The sequence below is a fragment of the Furipterus horrens genome, unplaced genomic scaffold (genome assembly GCF_987537825.1).
Source record: "Furipterus horrens unplaced genomic scaffold, mFurHor1.1.pri manual_scaffold_5, whole genome shotgun sequence".
Classification (NCBI taxonomy): domain Eukaryota; kingdom Metazoa; phylum Chordata; class Mammalia; order Chiroptera; family Furipteridae; genus Furipterus; species Furipterus horrens.
Window position 1 is genome coordinate 202,587,325 of NW_028327175.1, and position 25,029 is coordinate 202,612,353.

The 25,029-nt window shown below is 65.7% G+C and overlaps 1 protein-coding gene across 2 annotated transcripts; it reads left to right on the forward strand.

Moving 5' to 3' along the window:
* The first annotated feature begins 4,271 nt into the window (after nt 1-4,271).
* Nucleotides 4,272-19,486, forward strand: PWWP2B (PWWP domain containing 2B). Of its 2 annotated transcripts, none has more exons than XM_090278790.1 (3): nt 4,272-4,419; nt 10,267-11,881; nt 18,878-19,486. In XM_090278790.1, exons 1-2 carry the CDS (start codon nt 4,295-4,297, stop codon nt 11,861-11,863), a joined length of 1,722 nt encoding a protein of 573 aa, XP_090134916.1. In that variant the 5' UTR covers nt 4,272-4,294; the 3' UTR covers nt 11,864-11,881; nt 18,878-19,486. The 2 variants fall into 2 exon arrangements, with proteins under 2 accessions (XP_090134916.1, XP_090134917.1); XM_090278791.1 differs by having other exon boundaries at nt 10,267-11,576.
* The last annotated feature ends 5,543 nt before the right edge of the window (nt 19,487-25,029 follow it).

Sequence of the window (25,029 nt, forward strand, 5' to 3'; positions counted from 1 at the left end):
GGCCTGGCTCCAGGGAGAATTGTGATGGTGGTGACGGTGACAGAAATGACAGTGGTGACAGTGATGGTGATGGTGGTGATGGTGATGATGAGGGTGATGGTGGTGGTGATGGTGGTGACGGTGATGATGAGGGTGATGGTGGTGATGATGGTGATGATGAGGGTGATGGTGGTGATGATGGTGGTGACAGTGATGATGGTGATGATGGTAGTGATGGTGATGATGAGGGTGGTGATGGTGATGATGAGGGTGATGGTGGTGATGATGGTGGTGACAGTGATGATGGTGATGATGGTAGTGATGGTGATGATGAGGGTGGTGATGGTGATGATGAGGGTGATGGTGGTGGTGATGGTGGTGACGGTGATGATGAGGGTGATGGTGGTGATGATGGTGATGATGAGGGTGATGGTGGTGATGATGGTGATGATGAGGGTGATGATGAGGGTGATGATGAGGGTGGTGATGGTGATGATGAGGGTGATGGTGGTGATGAGGGTGGTGATGGTGATGATGAGGGTGATGGTGGTGATGATGGTGGTGACGGTGATGATGGTGATGATGGTAGTGATGGTGATGATGAGGGTGGTGATGGTGATGATGAGGGTGATGGTGGTGATGGTGGTGACAGTGATGATGGTGATGAGGGTAGTGATGGTGATGATGAGGGTGGTGAGGGTGATGATGAGGGTGGTGATGGTGATGATGAGGGTGATGGTGATGAGGGTGATGGTGATGATGAGGGTGATGATGGTGATGATGGTGGTGATGGTGGTGGTGACACTAGTGATACCTGGGACGGAAGCTCATGCACCCCTCCCTTTCCTGGGCCCAGGATGGGTGCTAGCCCATGGTAACAGATGCTTACCGGGCTCTAGTTCTCCAGGGCCTCTCCCTTCTAACAACTGCCCAGCATGACACTAGCTGTGAGTTGGCCTGTGTCCAAGCAATAGGGCCCCTGCTGGCCCTCATACCTGTGGCCTCTGGGCACTGGCTCTAGGGAGACCCGTGGTCTCTGGCCCGTGGCAGCTTTGGGTCCATCTCAGAAGCACCCACCCATGAGTCCAGCCCAGGTGAGCACCAGTAAGAGGGAGTGGGAACAGGCCCAGGGATGTGAGGGATGGGGGATGATGGGGTAGGGGACACCAGCCACCTGCCCAGGTGGCCATAGCATCGTTTGTTCCAGCCAGGGGGAGTCCCCGTGAGTCTCCCATCTCGTGGGAGAGCCAGAATTCGGTGTGACAAGAGCCTAATTATGTTCCAGCTGAAAGACAGTGCTGGGCAGGGCTTGCGGGCTCTCCGGGGGCTTTAGGGGCCAGGAGGAGGGACATGGCATCTGGGACTTGGGCAAAGTCTCCTGAAAGACTAGAGGAGGTGGGGCTCGTGCGGCAGGCTCCTGTGGGGTAAACCCTGGAGCACCTCGAAGGACCAGCACAGGGACCAGGACCCCGAGGGAGGTGGACACAGGCCACCCCTGCCTAGAGCGTTCCTGCCGCCCTGCCTGCCAACTCATGGTCACCCAGCTCAGCCCAGGGAAGGTTCTGGGTGGTCTCCTGCCCTCCTCCACGACACAGCCGGCCTGGTCACTCTGCCAGACCGCACCAAGGGCTGGGTGCTGGGCCGGCTGCTGGGGGCTGTGGCGTCCACGGCAGGGGGTGACGGCTTTAGGGGCAAAGCCTGAAGGCCTGGGCAGAGGCTCCGGGCCTGTTTTCCCTCAGCCGGGGGCCACTCTGAAGCCCCTCCCCAGCCCCACTGGGCAGCCACTCACGGCTCCGGGTTCTGGGAATGTCCTTTCCAGGACCAGCCCCCCAGTCACCAACCGCTGTGCACATTAGAGGAGGGAAGGAAGCAGCACGTGGGAGTCAGCACCAGGCCCCCGCAAAGGACACCTGTACTTCCATCAGGGGCTCTGGAAGTTCCCAGGGCCTTCTAGAAACCAGAGTGGGGGTGGGGAAGCCAAAGCCGATGGGGGGCAGGTGGGTGGGCACTTAAACAGCCACCTTTAAACTATAAACCCACCTGTCTGCTTGCTTGTTCGTTTGTTTTTTTTTTATTCATTTAAATTTTCTACCCTGTAGAGATGGGTTTGTAAAACGGCCTCCAGGTTCACTTTTAAAAAGTACACAGCACAGATGGGGCCAAGGTGGGACTCTTTTCACTTGCCCACCCCTCTCTCAGCTCTGTGTCCCTGCACATCACCCACTGTCCCCCAACCCCCACCCCCTCCCAAAGCCCAGCCTGTCTTCAGGTGTATCTGTCCCATCTACCTCCTCCCACAGACACCTGGGAGTTCCCTGCACGGCCCCCTTCCTCACCACACGGGGTCCTCTCTGTGTATCTCGCTGCAACCACACTTCAGCGCTGTGACCAGCTCCCACACTGCCACACGGGGCCCTTCTCCCTCCGGGTGGACACCTGCTTGCTAAAGCACTGCCCCTCCCCTGCCCCCGTTCTTTCTGAACACCCTCCATCCACACTGACACACTCTACCCCCCGATGTCCTCAGCAGCCGGGAGATGGCCCAAACCCTGGTTCCGTGGTCCATGGTGCTGTCTGTCCCCAGTGTCCAGGAAGGGCAGTGCTCAGCAGACACCTGGAGGCCCTCAGCACCTGGGCTGAGCTGGCCGGCAGCCTCTGGCCAGTCCCTCGTCCCAGCGCCAGCACGGGCCCCTGCTGCCAGGCCTGTCTGCTCCGTGCCAGCCCCACCCAGCTCTGGAGAGGGGAGGCTGCAAAGGCCTGTGGGTGCACACAGCAGCCAGGCCCTTCTGGGGGCTGAGCTGTCACAGGGGCTGTTGGCTGGCCCCGGAGAGGTGGCAGGGTTGCGTGCCTGCGTCCCTCTGTTGTCTGCGCGACCCCGGGCACACAGCGGACCGGAGCTCGCCCCTCCGCGCCTCCCGCCCCGCCCCGCAGCCGCTAGGACCTCCCTCCGGCTGCACGGATGCTCCTGGGGCCTCGTTCCCCAGCGCCGCACAACTCCAGGGCCGGAGGCGCCACGAGGGCCCTCGGCCTCCCTGGGCCCCGCCCCGGCTCCTCTCGGACGGCCCTGCGCCCCGCGGCCGCCGGAGGGCGAGCTCGAGCGCCGCCGCGGCGGCTCCACCGTCCCAGGCAGCGCCAGGGGTGGAGGCCACGACGCGGGGCGGGTCCGGGCGGGGCCCCGCGCCGGGCTCCGAGGGGCGGGGACTGGCGGCGGGCGGCGTCCGGGTCGTCAGGACAACCGGCTGCCGGCCAGTCTCCGGCGCCCAGTCAGGCGCAGCAAGCGCAGCGTAGGGGGCCGGCCGGGTTCCGGGCAAGGTCACGGCAACAGGCTGGGCCCTGCGCGCAAGTGCTGGGGAAAGTCGGGAGCTTTGCCTGCGCGGACTGCACGCGCGCGAGACCTGGGTGGGGGTCCCGGGCGGGGGTCCGGCGTCCACTCGGCGCCGCCGGCGGCTGCGCGTGCCAAGGAGCCCCACTCTCAATGTTCCTTCACACTGTGAACTGGCCGCGGGTCGCTGCGGCCCTTCCACCCTCGGTGGGGTCGCACGGCACCCGCTGTTTCCCGAGCAGCCCGGGGCGTGGGGGTACAGAGACTTGCAGACAGGATCGCCCTCCCTAATTCTGGGGCAGGCCACCCCGGGCGCACTGAGCGCCCAGAGCCGGCGCACGTCCTTGCGTGACTCAGGGGGTCCCTAGCGCACACACGGGAGTCGCCAAGTGCCCCCTACACCACGAGGGAGAGACGAGGCCGCTGCGGCGCGCACGCTTGCGTCCGCTCGGCGCCCCGCGCTCCTCGGCCCGGTCCGACCGGCTTCCTGCTCGCTCCGCCGGGACTTCCTCCCCTGAGTGCCGGGTGGCGACTGAGCGCCAGACCCGGAGGCGGGTGGCCCAGAGGACGGGGATGGGGGTGGAGAGGAGAGGAGGAGACCTGGGGCCGGGAGGGGAGGCGCCCCGGAAGGCCCCGGGCAGGGGTGGGGGTTGGGCCCCGCCGCCCCTCGGCTCCGGCTCCCGGGCCCTTTCCGCGGACGCTCTCGGCCAGCGTACCCAGAGGCCGGGCGCAAACCCTGCCCCATCGCAGGAGCTGCGCAGTGCGTCTTCACGCCCAGCTCCGGAGGCGGCACGGCCCCCGCGCGCGTCTGTGGGCCGGTTCCGGGACAGCGGAGCGGGCGGGTGTCCCGCGCGCCCTCCGCGCCCCCGGCCCGCGCGCGGTGGCTGGCCGAGCGGGGCTTTGTGACGTCAGGCGGCTGGCGGCGTCACGCGCGGGCTGACCCGGCGGCGGCGGCGGCGGCGGCGGCGGGCGGGGCGGCCGGGACGCGGGAGCATGGAGCCGCGAGCCGGCTGCCGGCTGCCCGTGCGGGTGGAGCAGGTCGTCAATGGCGCGCTGCTGGTCACCGTGAGCTGCGGCCAGCGCAGCTTCGCCGGAATCCTGCTGGACTGCACGAAAAAGTGAGCGCGGAGGGAGGTGCGGGCCCCGGACACCCTCCGAATCCCCCTGGGACACCCCCACCTCCCCACCCCCTCCCGGGGCCGGACCTGAGTCCAGGGCAGTGCCGGCGCCCGCTTTCGGTTTCCGCAGCCCGGGTTTCGGGGCGCGCGAACGCGGCTGCCACTCGGGGGCGAAAGTGGCTCTCAAAGTCGTTGCTACTTTTTGGGCGGGGGGCGGGGGGCGTCTGGGCGCGGGCCGTGGAGCCGAGTCCGGGCCCCCGAACTCCGCGCAGCTGCCATAATTAACGCACTTTTCTTTGTTAAGACGCACTGTTGAATTAGGCTGTTTGAAGAATTGCCATCCGTTGTGGGTGGGGGAGTGCGTTCAGGTGCGCCCGACTTGCCCTGTCAGTTACCACCGGCGCTGCCCTGTCTGATGTCAGGGTGCCCCGGGCTCCTCGGAGCGACTGTGGCCGCGGTTTGGATTGGTGACCAGTGGTCGTGTCCAGCGGTGGCATTTAACGTGTGGGGGGAGGAGCCCCCGGTGGCGCGGGAGTGAAGATACAAGTTGCACTGGTTTCTCTGGAGCAGGGCCCCCCGCAGGCCTGGGGCAGGTCCGTGCAGGGCCGCACCTGAGCCGCAGGGCCTCCCGCCGCAGGAGAGTCTCCTGGATACAGTGTCACATGGTGGTGAGCTGTCGCAGATAAATGATCAGGCATTCACCAGGCGCTACTGTCTGGGCGCCCTGTGGGGCCTGGTGGTAGGGCTGGGCCCAGGGACCGGCTTTCCTTGCAGGTGCCGGACCTTTCCCTCGGTGCAGCCGGATTTTGTCCCACTGGTGGGGAGGTGACTGTCAGTCACTTCCACAGCCATCCTGCTGACATGATCTCTTCATGAGATGTGCCAGAAGCCATTTATGCCCAAGTCATGTGACTTAACCTAAGGCCTCCTGGTGACTGTCATCCTGCTCGGAGGAGGTCGCCACAGAGAGTGCTTGGGGGGACCCAGTGACCCTTGGGGGCTGCGGCCTAGCTGCCATGCCAGTGCCCGGGGCTGTCCTCTGCTTCAGATGGCCAGCATTTCTGTCAGGAGGGGCTGTGGTCCTGGGCCCGTCCCTACTCCTGGGTCTGTGCAGGGCTGTGAGGCCCTGCCTGGCCTCCTCCTGGGACAGGGGGACAGACGTGTCCCCTGCCAGTTTCCTGGGGTCCCTGACTCAGGACAAGGCAGGCTGCAGGGACGCCCTGACTCTGGCTGGGGATGTCTGCAGGGAAGCCAGCGCCCTCCCTGAGGCCTGCGTCTAACCTGGTCTGAGATTGCACTTCCCCATCCCCCTCCTGGGGCAGCTCAGGGAGGGAAGCAGGGAAGCCGCCCTGTGGGGATCTGGCAGCTGGAGGACACGTGGGCGTGAGCCCTCCTGCAGCCACGTTTGTTCCGCTGTGACCAGAGCCGCCACAGGGCCAGGACTTGGGCCTCGGTGGATGTGGCTCGGCTCCGGGGAGGTCTCTTCCTGACTTGCACCCCCGCCACCTGTCTGTGTGGAGAATTTGAGGTGAACCTGGCCCTCCGACCCCGAGGCTCGGTCCCAGCCCAGCCGCCCTGCCCTGGCGCCTGCCCACCTGGCCCCTTCGCTGTCTCCCCTGGTTCACCCAATTCGTTTCTCTGCCCACGAGGTTATGAGTTCCGATGCTTATGTTCACAGCCTGCTTGCCGGGCAGAGTCCCGGGGCCTGGCGATTCACAGTGGGGGGCTGGCCTTGGGCCTCCGCGTGCGCAGCACCTCCTGCTTTCCTGGGGCCAGTTTCGTCTTGGGGCCTGGTCCCCCTACTCAGTATGTGCTGGTGACAAGGCCAGCGGAGGGCACTGGCTGGCAGGGAAGAGCACGTGTCTGCCCACCTCTGGGGACCCGCAGGTCCCAGAGCAGCGGGTGGTGCCGGGTGCCTGCGTGGAACAGCGGGGCGGGTGCCGAGGACACCGTGGGCCGGCAGCTTCCCAGGCACACGCACGTGTGGGCCTGTGCGGAAACCAGCCCGCGTGTCTGTTGGGACAGAGCTGCCCCACGGCAGGGGCCGTTCCCACATATTCCTGGGGCGCAGCAACCAGGGTTAATGGTTGGGCGCTTGAGAGGTCGACTCTCTTCCCTGAACGTTGACAGAGGGGAGGGGAGGGCGGAGGCCAGGCGCTCGTCTGCAGTGGGGCCGGTGCTGGGCGCCTCCCCGTCTTGAGAGTCGGAGTCCGGACCGTGCCGCCCGGCTGCTGTGTGACCTTCACCAGGACCCTCAGCACCGCAGAGTGCCCGCCCATCCCTGCCTTCCTGTGCATCCCCTGAGCACCTACTGTGTGCTGGCAAGTGAGCTGCCCTGGGCACCCTGCCGGCCCAGGCTGGCCCTGCTCCAGCTCCCCAGGCTGGGGCGCAGGCAGTGCGAGCAACTTGTGGGTAGTTTGAGGTGGGGTGGCCCTGGCTGAGGGGCGGCCTGAGGACAGCAGAGGCTCAGAGGGGTGAAGGGAAGGCTTCGCAGACAGTGGGAGGGAGAGCCTCCTGCCTGCCAGGCTGGGCCACGCCACAGCCTCCAGCCTTGACCTCGAAGCTGGTATTTCTCCAACTTCCCCAGGGTGTCGTTACCATGCAGGCTCCTCGGTCCCTCTGCTGGAAAAGGTGGGGTGCAGGCCCTTGGGACCCATATGCCACCCTGGGAGTTGGGACTCAGGCTCTGGAGACATCGCCAGGCAACAGTCCCAGGCAGAAGAGCACCCCTGCTCCGTGCCGGGCACACCCTGTCCAAAATGCAGACTGGGCTGCTGGCGGCTGCTCCCGGAACAACTCGCTGGACAGACCCCTGACCTGGCCCCATTGGCACTTCTTCCCTGTCCCGGGGGAGCTGGAGGGACTGAGTGAGGTTCCCAGGGCGCCACAGAGTGGCCCAACCTGCAGCCCTTGGGCAGGTGCCACACCAGGGGACCGAGCTTTTTTACATGCAGGTGGCGAGGGAGTGTCGGCTGGGGACCTGGCCCCCTGTTGCTGGGGGTCCTCAGAGGGCTGAGGGAGGGGTGTCGTCCGCTGAGCTTTATTGAAATGATGCTGATGGGCTTACACCTTTCAGTCCAGGGCTCTGGGGCCAGCTGTGACCACCTGGTCCCACGGTTTTCCCCGGGAATGCCGGGGGAGGGACTGGCTTCCCTGTGTGGCCCTGGATGAGGGGCAGCCCTGGTGTCCAGACTGTGACTCTCTGCCAACATGTCTTCCCCAACTCTCCCAACAGAACGGTCCGGAGGCCTCTGCACCCCAGCAGTCCTGGCATCCCCGTGGGCACTGCCAGCCCGGCCAGGCCTCTGTGCCTGGGCACAAGACAGGGTGGGCACAGAATGACCTCATGGAAGGGCCGGACCCTGGGGCCAGTAAAGGTCTTCCTACTGGGGACAGGTGGCTGAGGTCCTTCCAGCAGAATGGCGTTGGGGTAGTGGAGCTGGGACGTAAGCACAGGCCCGCTCGGCTGCCCAGTCCCTCTGAGCCTTGCTCCCCGTCTGGGAAGACGCTGGCACACACCCCCTGGGGCCGTGGGAAGCCGCCTGGGGCACCTGCTCTGGGATCTGAAGCCGGAAAGGAGCCTCCGGCCCGAGGCCGCTGTTTACCCACCAGGCAGGCGTGGGTGTGGCCTGGGCAGGGCAGCCGCTCGGGAAGGAAGTATGGCTGCCTGTCATGCCAGAGTCACGGGGCCTTCCCTGTCGGCAGCGGGGCCTCCCACAGGGCTGCCACTGCTGTGTGGAAGGACCCCCCAGGCCTCCCTGCTGCAGGCCACAGTCCTGGGCTGAGGGGCAGGCACCCCGGGGAGGGCAGGGGTCAGATAGCCCCGCAGGCCTGCGTGTGCTGGGTGTAGGCCAGCCCACCCAGGGGCCACACTGGGGGCTCTGGCCCAGGACCCTGTGTTCATTCCAAACATGCAGGGTTCCCCCTGAGGGGTATGTACCATAAATGGGGGGCAACAACCTCCCTGGTCTGGAGCTGTGGGGACCTCAGGGATGGGGTCCCACATCCCACAGCCCAACCTGTATGTGGTGGGAAGTCGCCTGGAACCTCCAGCCCTGCATGGGCTGTCCTGGGCACAGGCCGCATGGGGCGACAGAGAGCAGCTGCCTGGGGTCCCCCTCTGGTGGTGGGGGCTCTGCTTCAGCACAGGCAGGTGGTCTGGGGGCACAGACAAGGTTGAGGGCTGGTGGGAAGTAGAGGCCAAGGACAGGGTGTGCGCTGGGTCCAAGTGGGGTGACAGACGAGGGACCTGGGAGGTTGGCACGGTGACGATGCAAAGGAAGAGGCGGGTGTCAGAGTGAACCCAGGTCATGGTCTGAGTACTGCAACAAGTGGGCAGGAAGTGGGCTTTCGGGGAGGCCTTGGGGACAGCGCTTCAGGCCACAGATGTGTATGGACCCACGGTCTGTGGACCCCTCCCGATCTGTGGGCCACACACACTATAGACCCCCTGGACTGTGGGCCCCCTGGCCTGATAGGAAAAATGAGAAAATTAAGTCAGTTGTGCAGATTCCCAGGCTTTCACCAGTGGTCTTGAATGACAGAAAACCTGGGCCATGTTCATGTGGCTGTCACGCTCTCCACAGTTCACACCATCCACAGCTTCATGGCCAGCACGGGGTGGGGGGAGGCAGACAGGGCTCAGGCACCCAGCCTGTCCCCTGCGGCCTCATCACTGGCACTGCCATCTGCACCCCACTCCCAGCGTGGCCACGTGCCCATCTGAGGGTCAGGCGCGCACCACCTGGTGCTCAGGGATGTGCCACGGCCGGTGGCGTCACGGGTGGCCAGCCCCTCTTAGCACCGCTGGCTTCCTCCCGAGATGAGCCGATGGAGAAACCCTCTGTAGCTCGAGGAGCAGCCAGGTCACTGACCCTCCTTCCCTCCAGTTAAATTCACAGAGGACAGCGGAGGTGCTGCTGTCTGAACCTCGGTGCTTGTAACTTGGCTAAAGACCTATTTTTGTGCTTAAAGATAACAGCGTTTAGCTAAAGCAGTCTTACAAATTGAATCCCATTTGTTTTGAAGTGACGAGTGTCGGGGTGGGAGAAAGGTGTGGATTCGGGGCCTGTTTTCAGTGTTTGGAGCAAGGCTGGTGTTTTCTGGCCACACCAGGGGCGGCTCTGAATCACTGCTGCAGCACCCAGCCTGGCCTGGGATGGGGAGAGAGGGAGCAGGCCTCTGCACCCTGGCTGCCGGTCCCCGTGGGAGGCGGGCCTCTGACCTAGAGTCCCTTTCCCATGGCTGCTCCATCCTGGGGCCTGGGGGTGCCTGGCAGGAGGGGTCCTTCAGGCTGTGGTAGGCCAGGGCGGCACGCAGAACCCCCTCACCCAAAGGTGGGGCATGGCTGGGGCCAACCCAGCATTTAGAATCGGGTGGGCTCACTCCCAGACCCAGGGCTCTGGGTTGGGGGCTGAGCCCTGTCCCCTGGGCCCTGGGACTGGGGGTCCTCCACAGGGCCCACTGGGGTTTTCCCTCTGGGAGGAGAGGGAGCCGTGGAGGGCTGTGAGCCAGGGGTCACCAGCCATGGGAGCCACCCCCCGCCGGCTAGGCCAGGCCAGTCCCAGAGCCTCAGGCAGCAGGTCCTGGGGGGTCTCCAGCTCTGAGCCCGCCTTTCTCCTTGCTGCCAGTAACTGACACATGGACACTCAGTGGCCTTGATACTGGTCACATGACCTCCTGAGCTCACACCCACACCTGGGACTCCCTGCGGCATGTGTGCGTGAGGCCTCTGCCTCCCAGTACTCAGGACAGTGCCCAATCCTGCAGAGCCTACGGCGGGCGGGGGCGGGGGGGTGCCGAGGGGCGGGGTCAGCACCATCCTGACTGTCCGTTCTCCCCTGCCAGGTCTGGCCTCTTCGGCCTGCCCCTGTCTGCTCCACCGCCCCAGGTTGAGGACACCCCTGTCAACGGCTGCCAGGGCCCGGCCGCCACGGAGGAGGACACAGAGGCCATGCAGCTGGGGACGGGCCTCCCGCCACCTCCATGCCCCGAGCCATCCCCCACCCCGGCGCCGCCACCACCTACCAGAAGCCTGCCCCCGTTCCCGCCATATTTTGAAGGTGCCCCCTTCCCACCACCGCTCTGGCTGAGGAACACTTACCAGCAGTGGGTGCCACAGCCACCGCCCCGGGCCATCAAGAGGACAAGGAGGCGCCTGTCCCGCAACCGTGACCCGGGCCGGCTGGCCCTGAGCCCCATCTGCCTGCGGCCACGGCGGGTGCTCTGTGAGAAGTGCAAGAGCACCCTGAGCCCCCCGGAGGCCAGCCCCACGCCCCCAGCCACCCCCCGGCCCCGCAGGAGACTGGGCAGTGGCCGCGACCCAGACAGGGAGCCCCGCAAGCATGAGGACCACGAGGGCGGGGGAGACGCCACGGCCCCGGCCGCCGGCCGGAGGAGCAAGCGGGAGCGGCGGGAGGAGGAGCAGGCGCGGGTGCCGCGGAGCCCGGCCATCAGGATCTCCTACAGCACGCCCCAGGGCGAGGGCGAGGTGGTGGAGATCCCGTCCCGCGTGCACGGCTCCCTGGAGCCCTTCTGCCCCCCGCAGACCCCACACGGTGCCCAGGACCCCGAGGCGGCTCGGGACCGGCCGCCCGGCGGGCCTGCTGCCTCCATTCCCAAGCTGAAACTGACACGGCCCGGGCCCCCCAGTGCTGACCTGCCGCCCCCGAAGATCCGCCTGAAGCCGCACCGCCCGGGGGTCGGCGAGCAGGAGCCAGTGTACAGGGCGGAGCTGGTGGAGGAGCTCAATGGCTGTGGGCGGGGCCCCCGGGCCTGCTCGCCCGCCTTCCCTGCCCCGGGCTCTGCCCACGGCATGCTGGTGGACTTGTCTTCAGGCAGCTCTGGCGAGGACGATGACTTCAGGAGGTGTCCCCAGGGTGGCCACAGGCGTGACAGCTGCCCTGGGAGCAGAGCTGACCCGGCCAGGGAGCAAGGCTGCAGCAGCGACAGCCTGGACGAGTCCAAGTCCTCCAGCTCAGAAGTGACGTCCCTGGACATGTCCGACCTCTCCTCCAGTGACGGCGTGTCTGTGCCGCCCTCGTCCAAGGACGCGGGGCAGACCGTCCCGCCCCTGACCGTCAGGCTGCACATGCAGAGCCTGTCCAAGTGTGTCACCGAGGACGGGAGGACCGTGGCTGTGGGGGACATCGTGTGGGGTAAGATTCACGGCTTCCCTTGGTGGCCAGCGCGTGTCCTCGACATCAGTCTTAGCCAGAAGGAGGATGGGGCGCCCTCTTGGCAAGAAGCGAAGGTCTCGTGGTTCGGTTCCCCGACTACGTCGTTCTTGTCCATTTCCAAACTCGCCCCGTTCTCTGAATTTTTCAAACTGAGATTTAACCGCAAGAAGAAGGGGATGTATCGGAAAGCTATAACCGAGGCCGCTGAGGCCGCGCGTCACGTGGCCCCGGAAATCAGGGAGTTCTTAACCCAGTTTGAAACGTGACTGGGGCTCCCTGACCAGGTGAGTGTATACACAGACAGAAGGCGGCCCCTTCCGGGCCCCCGCGAGCTCCGTCCGCGTCGCTGTGTGCCTCCAGCCTGGGCCCCATGGTGGACGTGGGTGGGGGGTCCTCAGCTACCTGCCTCACTGCTCCAAGGGGGCCATCTGGAATGTGTCACCAGCTTTGCAGAGCACAGAGACACGCTCTAGGAGGGGCCAGCCATCAGCAGTTTTTCCAAACCGCAGAGCTGGTTCAAGTTCTGTGGCTAATTTCCAAAGTGCCTTTAAGGAGTTCCTTGCCCTGTGTGAGGCTTTGGGAGAAAGGGGCGTGGCTTTTAAAGATGGTGGTATCAGCTGGTGGGGGGCATGCAGGTGGGGTTCCTCTCGTGTGGCACCTACCTGTGCCCTCCTGCTCACATGCGGGGCTCTCCGCCTGGCAGGGAGGACATAGGTCACTGGGCCGCTTGCCCTCAAGTGCAGCCCCCGCCCCTCCGCCTGGTACCAGGTGGGCTCCCGTGTCTGCAGGCGGCTGGGTCCTCCAGGCTTTGGGAGGTGGCGCTAGGTCTGTCCCCAGGCCCGAGTCTTACCCCCGGTCTCTGCCTCCAGGAGAACTGTGTAGGCCATCCAGTCACGCCCCTTAGGTGGACACTGTGAGCCGGGGGCTGTCACCACGTGGCGCTGGAGGTACTGCCACGTGGCTTGTCTGTGGTCAGCATGGGGGTGTCAGGACATGGTCAAGGGGCTCTGGCCGCCTGCCGTGAGCTGCTCTGGACCCTGAGATGCTGGACGCTTTCTCTCTGGCGGCTGCCACCGGCAGGTACCTGGGCGGTGGCGTGTGTCTGGTGGGTCTCTGGCCACGCTGAGGACAAGAGCTGTCCTTCACACCAGCCGGGCTGGCTGCCGGCTCACCCACCTGTCTGGTGCTGCAGCTTCCTTGGTGACCAGCCGTCAGGCCTCAGAGAGGCCTGCTGGCGTGTGGCTGGGACTGGCGGGGCGCCCAGCGTACCTCACGGCCACGCCCAGCGGGGTCCCAGGGTAGTAGCCATGACGAGGGGCTTGTTCCCACCCCGTCCCCTCACCTGCTTCCTGCATCAGGCCTGGTCACCACCCTGAGCTGCTCTCAGGAGTCTGAGCCCAAACCTCTCCTCTCCCCAACCAGGCTCAGCTCCTGCCAGTTCTGGGCCTTGCAGTGGGCGTGGGCGTGGCCTGGTGGCTGCAGTGAGCCCTCGAAGGTCTCACATGAGGGTCCCCCATTGGAGGGTGGCAGACTCCATAGAGGGAGGTCCAGAAGGTGGACCCTCTGGCTCACTGCCCAGGACATCGCCTCGCTGTGGCCAGCCTGGCTCAGAACCCGGGGCCGTGGCCACGGCCTGTTGGCCTGGGAGCCGTCTGCAGGGTCTTCTCTCTGTGCTCCCTGCTGCTCCCGGCCCGCCCTCAGCTCACAAGGTCCACCCTGCTTTTGGCTTGGTCGGGGGGCTGCAAGGAGGGGCCCCTCTTGTGTGCCCATGTGTCATCGAGGGAGTGGTGAGCAGGTCAGTCCTCAGAGTGACCTTCAGGTCGCGGTCATGACAGGCAGTTACTGGGAAGGTGAGCCCTGCAGCGTCAGCCCTGCTGGACATGCTGCCGGGAGTGAGTGCAGCTCTGCGGGCCCAGGGCTGGCTGTCGGCAGGAAGCAGGAGGAAGAATCTTGCCGGGCAGGTTTGCCTGCTGGGTGCCGTGCACACAGACCGGTCCCTTCTGCGTCTCGTTCTCTCTGGCTCCCGGTTCTGGGGCTCTGTCTGTGACCCCCCAGCAGTGGGTGCTGCTCTGGGCGCATGGCCTGCTGGGTTCTTTCAGCACCAAAGCACAGAGTGGCTTTGCCTGCCTGGCTTTTGGTTTCGTGTTTCGAGGGTTAGACTGGGAGCAAGCGGAGGTCCGCGCCCGCCCGGTGGCCGACCGGCCTGCCTCTGCGTGGGGGCCGCGGCCTCCTGGTGGAAAGTTTGCTTTGGAGGGGAACCCGCGCATCACTTTCACTGGGGAAGGTGGGCTTCCGTGGGCCGGGAAAGCGCCGGGTGCCGTGGTGCCCCCTGAACTGGCAGTGAAACGCCACCCAGTGTCCCAGCCCCTGGGGCCAGTGGGAGACGCAGAAGCTCCTGTGCACCAAGCGCCCCCTCCCGGGGCAGGTAACTTGCTGAGGCTCACACAGCACGGAGCCTCCCTCGCCTGCCTTTTGGGGGACAGCGCGAGCCCTGGACTTTCTACTTCCTGAGGCCGCTGTCTCCAGTGACCACACCCTGGGCGGCTAGAAACAGCAGAACTTTATTCTCAGGGTCTGGAGGCCCGAAGTAGAAAATCAAGGTGTCGGGGCCAGCTGCACTTCCTGCTGCGGGTCCCCGGGGACATCCTTCCGGCTCCCAGGGGCTCCCGGCCTTCCCGGGCTGGTGGCCATGTTGCCCCAGTCGTGGCCTCCCCGCTTCACTGTCGAAACTCCCTCGCCTCCCTCACATGAGGACCCTGGGGCCGCGCTGGCAGGCCGCCCGGGAGCCTGCTTTTCTCAGAATCCTGAACGGAATCTCCCCCGCAGCGCTTTCGCCATCTCAGGAGAAGGTCGCGCTCCGCCTCTGGGTGTGGGACCCACACTGATTCCGCAGATCCATCAGGGGCTCAGGGCAGCACAAGCCCCCAGCTTCTTTGACAGAGGCCGCCTGGGTCCAGGGAGGGGTCCGTGGTGGGACGTGGACGGAGGTGTGGGGCAACGGAGGGACAGCTGTTCGAGGCTGGCTGTGCACCCGAGGGGTGGGTCCCAGCCGCACCTCTGGCTTTCAGCTCCCAATGGCTGGTTCTCCTGAGTAATGAGGATGCAGGTCAGAAAAACCGACGGGGAAGCGGCGTGGTGTCACTGGCGAGGGAGACAGGCCTGACGGGCTGTGGCCGGGCCCTGTGTGAACGTGGTGCTTGCTGGCCAGATGGGGACGGAAGCCTCCAGGTGGTGACTCCAGGTTTTGACTTTTTAAATGTGTTTTTTCCTTGAGCCGCACGCCCCTAATGGCCTTCTTTCTCCCACTTTGAATAAAAATGTATTTCTGCTTCTGAAGACGGTTTCCAGCCAACGTCCATGCTGCTTCCTGAGAATTCAGGTCCCTGTAATTATTTTGTTCCAGAAGGAACCGAAGGCTGTGATTCCGAGCCAGCGGTGGGGGCTCAGTCCTGACCCACCCCGGCTCCCAGCAGTGTCCCACCGCCTCCTCCAGGCAGCGCCTCCAGCGGCAGGGAGGGCTGGGCAGCCTGCTGGGTGACGGGGGGAACGGCGATGCCCAGGGAGCATCCAGGGTGTTTGCAGTCGCTCTGCTGGGGACCAGGTCCCTGGGGTAGGGGTTTCGGGCTGTCCTTGCCCACCCGGGCCTCCTGGGCCACACGCCGCCCTCCTGCTGCTGAGGAACGTTGCCCTCCCAGCAGAGCGCTTTACGGGTCCGCACTGCTTCCCGGCCTCTGTGCCATGCTCCTGCCCTCTGCACCCCTGTGGGGGCCTGCCCTGGGGTCAGATGGCAGCTAGTGCCATGGCATTTGGGCAGGGCCCCCCCCCCCGGGGCGGGGGCAGCTGTGCTCTCTCTGCTGGTGACCCATCTTCTCTGGAGTTGCTGCGGCCCTTCTCTGCGGTCCTGCAGGGACACTGGTCACCTGCAACTATCAGACCTGGTGTTGCAGAGGTTGGACTCGTCGGAGTCGGTTCCCAGCACCCTTCCCTGGTGACCAGTGGACTCTGTCCTGAGCATGGGTGCACCACATGCGTGTCGGTCTGTGCAATGTCACCCTCCACCGGGCTGAGAGAGGGGCTGTGCCTTTTACTCTCCAGGGTTGTGTGGAGGGAGGGGCCCTGCACACGTCCCTGCCCGAGGACAGGGAGCGGGAGCCAGGCCCCCGCGCCAGCCTCTGCAGGTCTGTGACACCGGCAGTTCTCACTTCCGACCATGGCCGCGCAGTCCTTCGCACAGAAACCGCACCGACGTCACCGTCTGTAGGAAGGCTGTGGTTTGGGAAACGGGCCTGGTTAGCTCTGGTCTTAGAGAGCAAGTCAGTCGTCATCCCGGGGCCCTGGGCACTGGCCGCCCCGCCATCCTTCCCACCCGACGGCCATGCAGCCTGGGCCCCCTGTCAGGGCACGGGGGCCACTTGTCTCACCCCATCTTCTCAGCCAGCCCCTGCCAGAGATTCAGGGTCGCAGAGAAGGCAGCCGCAGCCAGACCTCACTGCAGGACCCGGCGGCGACCTCCGCCCATGGACGGGGGCCCTGCTCCTGTGAGGCTGGCTGGGCCATAGAGGGGCAGGCGGGGAGACGGGGCCGTGGGCCTGCATGTGTGTGGTGCATCCTGGCAGGGCCGCGGGCGCTGGGCACGGGAGGCAGGGCTCTGCTGGGAGAGACCAGAGGGCTGTGGGTGGTGGGGGCCGGTGTGAGGTGGTCGGGGTCCCCCGGGCCCAGGTGGAAGCTGGACATGGTGCTACCCCCATGGACGCAAGGGGGTGCAGGGCCTCCTGCCAGGATGGGCTGAACGTCCCAAGGGCGACTGTCAGGAAGGGGAGGGACATCGCCATGAAAGGCGTCAGAGGGACCCCTCCCATCCTTCAGACCCGAGGGCAGGGCCGAGGGGGCCCCTGAAGAAAACAGCTTTGCTCTGAACCACCCACGCCCAGCGTTCCCCTCGTGTCCACGTGGGTGGGTGGGAGGGACAGTGGGGACGCCCTGGGGGGCTGCCCGGCTGGCTGTGGCCCAGAGCCAGGGCTCCTGGGGACACCCGTCAATTGCACGGGGCGGGCTGAGTGGGCTGGCCCTGGTGGGAGGAGGGAAGTGCGCTGGGCAAAGGCTGTCTCATTCTGAGGGACACGTCCTGGCCCACAGTTCAGAGGAAGGCGCCGGGGATTCCTGCTTTGTCTCCAGGTTTCTAAGAAGACTTCTGTCCTGGGAGGGGGTTGGGTCAGGGCGGGGAGGGCGGAGCCAGAGCCACTGAGTCGGGCAGGGAGGGCATGGGTCTTGAGTAACGGCTGGTCTGACTCAGCACTTCTCTTTGGGGAGGGGGTGGCCAGAAGGGATGCCTCCTGTGTGTGCCTTTTTCTCGGGAGGGTCACGGCAGATGGACTCTTGACACCACCTCCGGAGGTCGCATTGCTGATGGAGAGACTTGGCAGGTGTAAGGACATCTGGCCTGTGGATTTCTCTGCAACCACGCTTGGTCCCCACCTTTGACTGGAGCCCCTTTCAGATCCTGAAACATGGTGAACAGTGGGTGGCCGTGGCGAGTCCCCCACCTGTCCTGCGGCCCCGACAGTGACCCCTGACGGCCCCTCCTCACCAGATCTTGAATACAGCTTCTGGCCATCATGGGGTTTGGGAGTGGACCCCCCAGTGGGCACGAGGACACACGGGGATGAGGCTGCTGGGACCACTGCCCAGTGTGGGCTGTTGTCCTCACCTGCGGCTCCTGCCTGGATGCTTGTCACCTGTTGGGGGAGGGGGGACCAGATGGTGCTGTCACACTGCTTTCCCATGTGACAGAGGTCAGAGGGACGCGGTTTGCAAGGATGCCTTTGTGTGACAGGCTGGGACCCACGCTGTCCCCCGCACGCCAGGGCCACAGACTTTTCTCTGTGGAAGCTGAAGGGTTTGCGATGTTATAACCCACGCCCCCGGCCACGTGTGCCCACCAGCTCAGTCGGGCTTCAGGGCTGTAGTAAAAACGGCGGCTTATCCATGTGGATAGTTACGAATGTATTTTCCTTGTGCTCAGCTCTGTTCTCTGCAGAGCTGGATGGGCCTCGTGTTGTGGCGGCTCAGTTTTTATGTCCTTATCCCTCGCTTGGCCCCAGCCCTCCAGGAGAAATGGAGACCTCACGTCGGCAGACACGTGAGGAAGTCGTTTCTGTTTGCGGTCCCTGTGTGAACCAACTTCCCCCAAACGTAGTGTCTGAAGCTGGTTGTTCTTCCCCGTGATCTTTGTGCTCCTGGGCGGTGGTCCCGAGGTGTCCGCCGGGCTCACCTGCCTGAGGCCACCGGCTGGCACCAGCGCCCGCCCCCGCGGGCACGCGCAGACCCCAGGGCCCTGGCACGGGGCTCTGCCCAGCGCGGCCGTCTCGGGGCAGCTCTCGGCCTCCGGAGGGCACATCAGAAGCAGCTGCTGCCTTGGGGCTGGGCCAGGGCCCGGCTCAGATCAGCTCCGCCTCTGGCGTCCTCCGTGGAAGAGTCGGGGGGCGGGGCGGCGGAGTCTGGGGCCCCTCCCCTCCTGGAGCTGATCCCTGAGGACCGTGGGCGCTGTCCGCTGCCCGGCCTCTCCCTCCCCTGCTTCCGGCTTCCCGGGCCGGCCTGCTCTGCCCCCGGAGCCCCCGGGGTCTCGCCCGCCTCGCAGACCTGAGCGGCGGGCGTGGAGACTCCGCGGTAGCTGCTGCTCCCGGCCGAGCCCCAGGCCGCGCTCTTTGGGGAAGTGGCTGTGACTCCGGGCTGCCCGTCTGTGCCTGTGGCCAGTCCGCCTGCTCCGGGGGGCCTTCCCGACACCTGGGGTCGGGTGGGGGTGGGGACCCGTGGGCTCCCCTGAGCCAGGAGGGCGCGCCTGGAGGGTGGGGCCTGTAGGCTGGGGGGAGGGTCTCTCTAGGGTGCAACAGTCGCAGTCCCCCTCACAGTCACACACGGGGGTGTTTCTGAACCGTGAGCCAGGGGCCGTGTGCACAGGCATTAGCTTCCCCAAACCCCAGCCGTGGGCAGCCAGAAGGACCCAGGACAGCAGTGTACCCCCCTTCAGTACCCTGTGTCCCTGGCCCAGCGAGTCCTGGGGACCGAGCCCCAGGATTCTGCGCCTTCCCCCAGACAGCTCAGGGCTGCTGGCCGCTGGGACGGGCTCCGGGGTCCCTGCCCAGGCCCTGCTGTGGGCGCCCAGGGAGGCGCGATGGAGGCCAGGAGGCCAGTGCATGCACAGGCCTGGAGCTCGGACCCCGAGGGACCTGCACCCAGCGCGTGACCCTGTGGTAACCTCTGCCCTTTCTGCTTCCCACAAGGCCGCTGACGATGAGGGCTCGGCTGTTCTCCTGGAGCGTCTGACTGCAGGGGTGCCTTCTGTCCTCCGCCCTCCGCGCCCCCGCCTCTGCCTGGGGGACGCTGCGTGCAGAAGCCTGCCCGCCCGCAGAGGTCGGCGTGCGCCAGGCTCCCTGGGAGGAGCAGGCGCGTCTGGCTGGAAGGACAGAACCCCAGGAGCACCGTGGGTCCTGGTGGCTGAGCGTGTTTATTCTCCCGACCCAGACGTTCGCTTTCCTGGGAAGGGCTGCCCTGCAGGCCCCCAGAGGACTGGATGCTTCAGGCCTGCGGCGGGGGCGCGGGCGGGAGCTGGGGGCAGCCGAGGGGTCCCTGCACTTGGGCAGCAGGGACCTGCCCTCCCGCTCACGGAGCCTGGGTCCCACCGGGTGCTCAGCACTGGCCTCTGGCCACCGTGTCCCCGAGGTGCCAGGAGGCACCCGTGGGGGTGTGGCCACGAGAGCCGTCATTTGAAAACAGACTGAACCGTAGAAAGGGGAACGCTGGGCTCTGCTGTGGGTAAGAGTGTGTTCCTCTCCCTTCTTGTCACTTTAAAGACCAAAAAGAAATAAGAAAGAAGAACATGAGCTCTTCTGTGTCGGTATAACAAGAATGCAGTGATGCCCCCCCCCCCCCCCATTTAGAGTCCTGCTGCTCCCTTGGGCGCCTCCCAGCCCCCACCCCCACCCCCACCCCCGCCCCGCCAGAACTCTGGCCTCTGGCACGCAGGGACAGGCAGCGGGTCTAATGAAAAGGGGAAAGCAGCTTTTTAAGGCTTTCTGGCTGTTCTTTAAGTAGCAAATTAATCGTGTTTCCACATCAGTTTGATTTCACAGGGTTCACACTCTGCTTTGCTGTGTGGTCGTCAAACTGGGAAGCGGGACCCCACACCTGGCTGTCGGTTTCCCACCCCCTGGTGACATCTGGGTGCCAGGGTGACATTAGCACTCTGCTCCTTCCCCTTCCCGGCCACTCCTCCAGAGAGGGCCCAGCAGAGTGGTGTGGAAGTGGGGGCTCCCTGGGGCGCGGGCTCCAGTGAGCACCCCCTCTGTCAGGGACACCCACGCTGGGCAGGGGGCCACTGGCTCAGTGCAGTGCTATCCTCGTGCCAAGTGGGGTGCGGTGCCACAGGGGCCTGAGACATTGCATCCTGGGGCTCTTCCTACCCTGGGTCCTCCCCCTGGTGCCCCCCCCATGTCCCTTTTGCAGAGGGCTCTGACCCCCCTTGCCTCCAAGGTACCTTGGGGTGGGTGAGCATGGCAGCCAGGATTCAGGGTTATCTTGTCAAGAGGCCCCATTCACCCTGCTGCCCACGGGAGGCTACCTCCTCCGTAACCCTCGGACCCCGCGGCCCTTGAAGCCCCCAGGTTCATTGTTCCATGGGGCTGGGCCCTGCTGCGTCCTTGCCCCCTGCCCCAGGAGTCAGGGCTTTATCAGAGGAAGACTGGGGAGACCTTGCAGCACCCCAGGTCCTCCCCAAAGGCCCAAGACTGCCTCCAAGTGGGTCTGGAGGCGTGTACAGCAGGACATCCCTCACTGGCCTGCAGCTGTCCTTTCGTGACTGTTCCTTCTTCCTGGCCAGAAGCCCCCGGCCTCCCTGCAGGCTGGTGGGGGCCCCTGGAGGTGAGGCGGAGGCCGGGTCCCCCACCTCACTGTCCTCCTTCAGCCCAGGCAGGGCCCAGGCACCAGGGGCCTGCTCCCCCCACCCTCCCTGGTGCTGAGTGGAAGCCCCTTCCCAGTGTTCCTTGGCCCCTCGTTCTCACTGCGGGGACAGACCCTGCCCCTTCTAGGTTGGGGCGGGGCTGACCCGGTCCCCCACCCCGCCCCCCAGGGAATGCCCGTCTGAGCCTCCCAGACCCACGTCTCTGGTCCTGTTCCCTCAGACCCCACTTGCCAGCATCTTCCTGGTGCCAGCTCTGCAGGGATCCTGGGCTTGGGGTCTGTGACCTGGCTGTACAGGCCGTGTGAGGCCAGGGGGGCCGCCTGGATGCTGAGGAGGCGGGGGCTTTGTGGCGGGGCAGGTGCCACGCAGCAGAGATGGTGGGTGGGCCCTTGGGCCTGGACACCCAGCCTCTGTGCCTCACAGTCTCTGCCAAGGCCCACAGCAAGGAACTGCACCCGTGCCTCCTCCTCCGGGGGAGGCGGGAGGGACAGTGCACCTGTGACCCTCCCATCGCCACAGCGCCCCGTTCCACAGCCTGGGGGCCTCACAGCTGGTTCCTGCCCCCCCCCTTTCTGTTGAAGTTAAGACCCCTGAAGGCCTAGGCACTCCAGGTCCTGCCGAGGTGACGAGGTGACTGGCAGCCCAGCTGTACCAGGAGCCGGCGGGGGGCATTAGCCCTTTGCTGAAGGTGGCTTTTCTCTTAACGAAAAAGGAACCCCTGTTGGAGGTAGAAAAATTTAAAAAGCAGGAAAGAAAGTACAAACCCCCTGCAGCGCCCCCCCCAACCCGGGGGCCTCATGCCGCCCCGAGCCTCTGTCCGCTCTCCGTCTGTGGTTTCCCGGTCTGGGGACTCCCACCCCCCTTCCTGCCCAGGGGACGTCCAGCGGCCTCTCCATCCTCTTGGACGTTGTGGGAGGAGCTGTTGGCCAGCCTGGGAGGGGCCCCTGTCCCTGACCTGCCAGGGGCCACCCTCTGCTGAGAGGGCTAATGGGCTTGTGTCCTGGCGGCACCCCAGAAACACAAGGAAGCTTCCGGAGCTGGAGACGGGCCGGGGGAGGGGCGGGGTGCCTGCTGCTCTAAGCAGACTAACGGCTTCCCCTTCCCCAGCCCCTCAGCCCCTCAGGGGTTGGAGGTGCCCCGGTGCCCGCCCTGTGCAGCCAGCCTTGTGGGCCCTGGATAAGTGAGACACTGTCACCAGGCCCGGCCCCACCCCGCCCGCCCACGCAGGCATCCTGGCGGCCATGGCCTATTTATTTTTAGCCCTGCCTGACGCCAGGAGTGGCCTTCTCACCTCTGGATCAGACTTAGGCTGGTGAGGCCCCTGGGCCTCTGACAGAGTAGCTGGTGCCCTTGACCCCAAGTTTCTATGGACTGGCCAGGCATCGGGACAATGGGGCTGCCCTCCCTCCTAGGTGTCACGGGGGAGGAGGGATCCTGAGAGCCCAAACGGGGCCAGGGGGTAGTGCCTCCTTTTGTAGACAAGGTCTCTGAGTCTGAGGTCTGAACAAGTCCCACAGCCTCTCCTGGGGGACAGGGGTGAGGACAAGCTGAGGAAAGGGGGAGGCGGGTCTCATTCAGCTTCATAACGAAGTGCCACAGACACTTTGTGTGTTTCCTGTAGTCTGGAAGCTGGAAGTCCAAGGTCAAGGTGCTGGCTGACCCTGTGTTTGGGGAGGGGCCTTCTGCATGGCAGAGAGTGACCTGGTCTTCTTACCAGGACACTGACCCCTCGTGGGGGTCCCACATGCATGACCTCACCCAGCCCTAATCAGCCCCTCAAAGGTCCATCTCCAGATACCGTCACACGGGGTTATGAGGCGATAGTAGGATTGGGGGCACGAACACCCAGTCCCCGCAGGGGTGGAAGCATGCAGGGGTCCGGGCTGGGGTGGGTGTGAACGGGGCCTCAGAGAATAGCCTAAACGGCAGGCAGACCAGAGGGAGGGTGCTGGGGGCAAGGGGTGCCCTGGATCCCGGGGGCAGGGGGCTGGGGGCACTGAAGCAGACCTGTACCCAGCCCGCCAGGCCCGGGGGAGGGGTGCGTGGGGGGTGGGGTCCAGGATGACGGGCTGTGGAAGGGGTGGGGGTCATGTGGGTGTGGGCAGCAAGGGGGGTGGTGGGCGCCCTGACTCAGCCACTCGTGAAGCTGCCACTGCTGCCTCGCTCGGCCCCCACCTGCAGGATGTCGGGGGTGGGGTCACCATCCCCCAGAGAGGTCGGTTTCTTGCTGTAAGGAGTCAGTGTCTCTGGCCCAGGTTCCCGGGTGCCGGGGAAGGACCCCAGTTCTAAAGGAGCGTGAACCAGGAGAGCGGCGGGGGCAGAAGTGCGCTTCCCCAGCCCGAGCGGCTGCTGCTGAAGCTCCACCAGCCCGGGACCCCGCCTCACGGTGAGAACCATGATGAGCACCGTTCGTTAGGAGTTCATTAGGCTTTGCTAGCGGGAGCGTCACTCGTTAACGCCGTCCCCACAACACGGTGCTTGCATTTCAATGTCTGTGACCTGAGAGCCAGGGAGGCTGCGGAGCAGAGCGCCCGCGGGCAGGCCCCACATGTCCCTCATGGTCCCAGGGCGTCCTGTGTGGTGTGACAGTGCCAGGCAAACTTTGGTGTGGCTGGGCCATCGCTTGGCCACCCCAGGCCAGGTCCTCCGCTCAGGGCCCCTCCCCCGCCTCGTGCGCTCATCCCATTCTCTGGGCTCCTGTCCTGACATCCTTCCCGCACCGGACCCCAGAGCTCACAGCAGGCACTGTCCGCAGTCAGCTCCCCCGTCACGCCCCCAGAGGCCGAGGTCTTTCCGGAGTCCTTCCTCCCAGTGGGACACACAGGGTCTCCAGTGCCCCTGCCAGCCCACCTCCCAGAGGGCTGGGGAGGCTCAGAGGGGCCATGCAGATTCGAAGCAGAAGCCCCAGGGTTTGAACTTGGGGTTCCCAGCTCTGCAGCCCGGTCCCTGCGCCTGAACCCCGCTGCCTGGACTGTGTGGCCCAGCCTGGCTTCAGAGGTGGTGCCTGGAGGAGTTGGCTGCAGACACTGCTCTGGGCTGGTCTCTAGCGCTTTCAGGTCGATGCAGAGTGATCAAGGCAGACCAGCTCAGGCCGCAGGCCCACAGCTGACCTCCGGGCCAGGAGTGTGAGAGGGAGCGAGCCTGGTGCCTCCGGGCATGGGCGCCCTGCGGGGCGCTCCGGGGGGAGCACTGGCTTTCACCCCTGCAGCCAGCGTCTGGGGACCTGTGAACGCTGCCCTCTGCACCTTCAGGGCATGGCCGGGATCACGCCCTCCAGGCCCTGCCTGGCTTCCATTAGCATGTGGACGCCTGCCTGGATCCACACCCAAGGGTGCTTGGAGGGCAGAGGGGTTCTGGCTGCCCACGCAGGGTCTGGGAGGTGGTCTCTGATCTGCTCCCACTGAGGCCCAGGACAGCCCGGCCCGGGGTGAGGCCCCATCTTGACCCAGTCCCAGTCTGGCACGTGGGACTCCAGCCCGCGCCCCCCTCCCCCGGCACTGTGTCCAGGACAGCAGACTCTGGAGGGGGCGCTGCACGTGGGCACTGCAGGCGCGGCTGCCAGCCCGGGGCTGAGAGAGGCGGGGAGGCAGGGAGGACTTCCTCCCCCCATCTCAGGGCCTGGGGCCGCAGAGCCCCTGGGGTTCTCTCGGGGCCTGTCCCTACTCGCCGCCCCGGCTCCCTCGGCCCCCAGGCACCTCCCTGCATCCAGCCGTGCCCACCGGCAGCCCAGGGCCCAGGCAGGCTCTGGGGGCTTGTGTAGCACATGCCAGAGGCCCCTGAGACTCTGCGATGCCAGGATGGTGACAGCGTTTCCTAGGAAACCGCAGCCAGCTGCCAGCAGCCTGTCTGCGTGGGGGTGGGGCGAGGCTCTGGCTGGCGCAGGCAGGGGACACGGTGGGGGGAGGGTGGGGTGCGTCTCCACGCCTGTGTGTGAGTGGGGGGGTCTGTGCGCGGCTGTCTCTGTGCCTGGGGGTGGCACACGCTGTCTCACCTCCTGGTGCCAGGCTGGCTCAGCACTCCCACCCGGCCCTGGCCGAGGCCCCAGCCTTCAAACTCCCGAAGGCAAACAAACGGCCATGGGCCTGCCTGCCGTGGGCCCTCGGGTGGGACAGGCCTGGGCTGGAGTGGGGGCCCAGGGTGAGCTCTCAGCAGGAAGTGGACCCCGCCTACGGCCCTCCTGTTCAAACCCCTCCTGGGCTCCTGTCCTGCAGCTCTGGGAGACTGGGGGTGCTCTGGGTCACTTTGGGTGGTGGGGGCAGGTCAGCCGGGAAACCCTCACGAGCCCCTCGTCCCCCTCCCCCTCCCTGTGTATACCTAGGCAGCACAAGCAAGGAGGAGACAGGAGGGACCTGTCCCCCGGGGGCTGCAGAGGCCTGCCCAGGTCGCGGGAGCAGTCTGCTCTGTGGTCTGTAGGTGTGCAGGGCTCAGCTGGGAGCCCCGGGAGCTTTGGTGGCCCCCCACCGGGCCACACGCTCA

Excerpts from the sequence above, each read along its gene's own strand:
- PWWP2B (XM_090278790.1), top strand. The coding sequence starts at position 4,295 with ATGGAGCCGCGAGCCGGCTGCCGGCTGCCCGTGCGGGTGGAGCAGGTC. Across the intron at positions 4,420-10,266 it reads CTGCTGGACTGCACGAAAAA|GTCTGGCCTCTTCGGCCTGC; the intron begins GTGAGCGCGGAG and ends CTCCCCTGCCAG.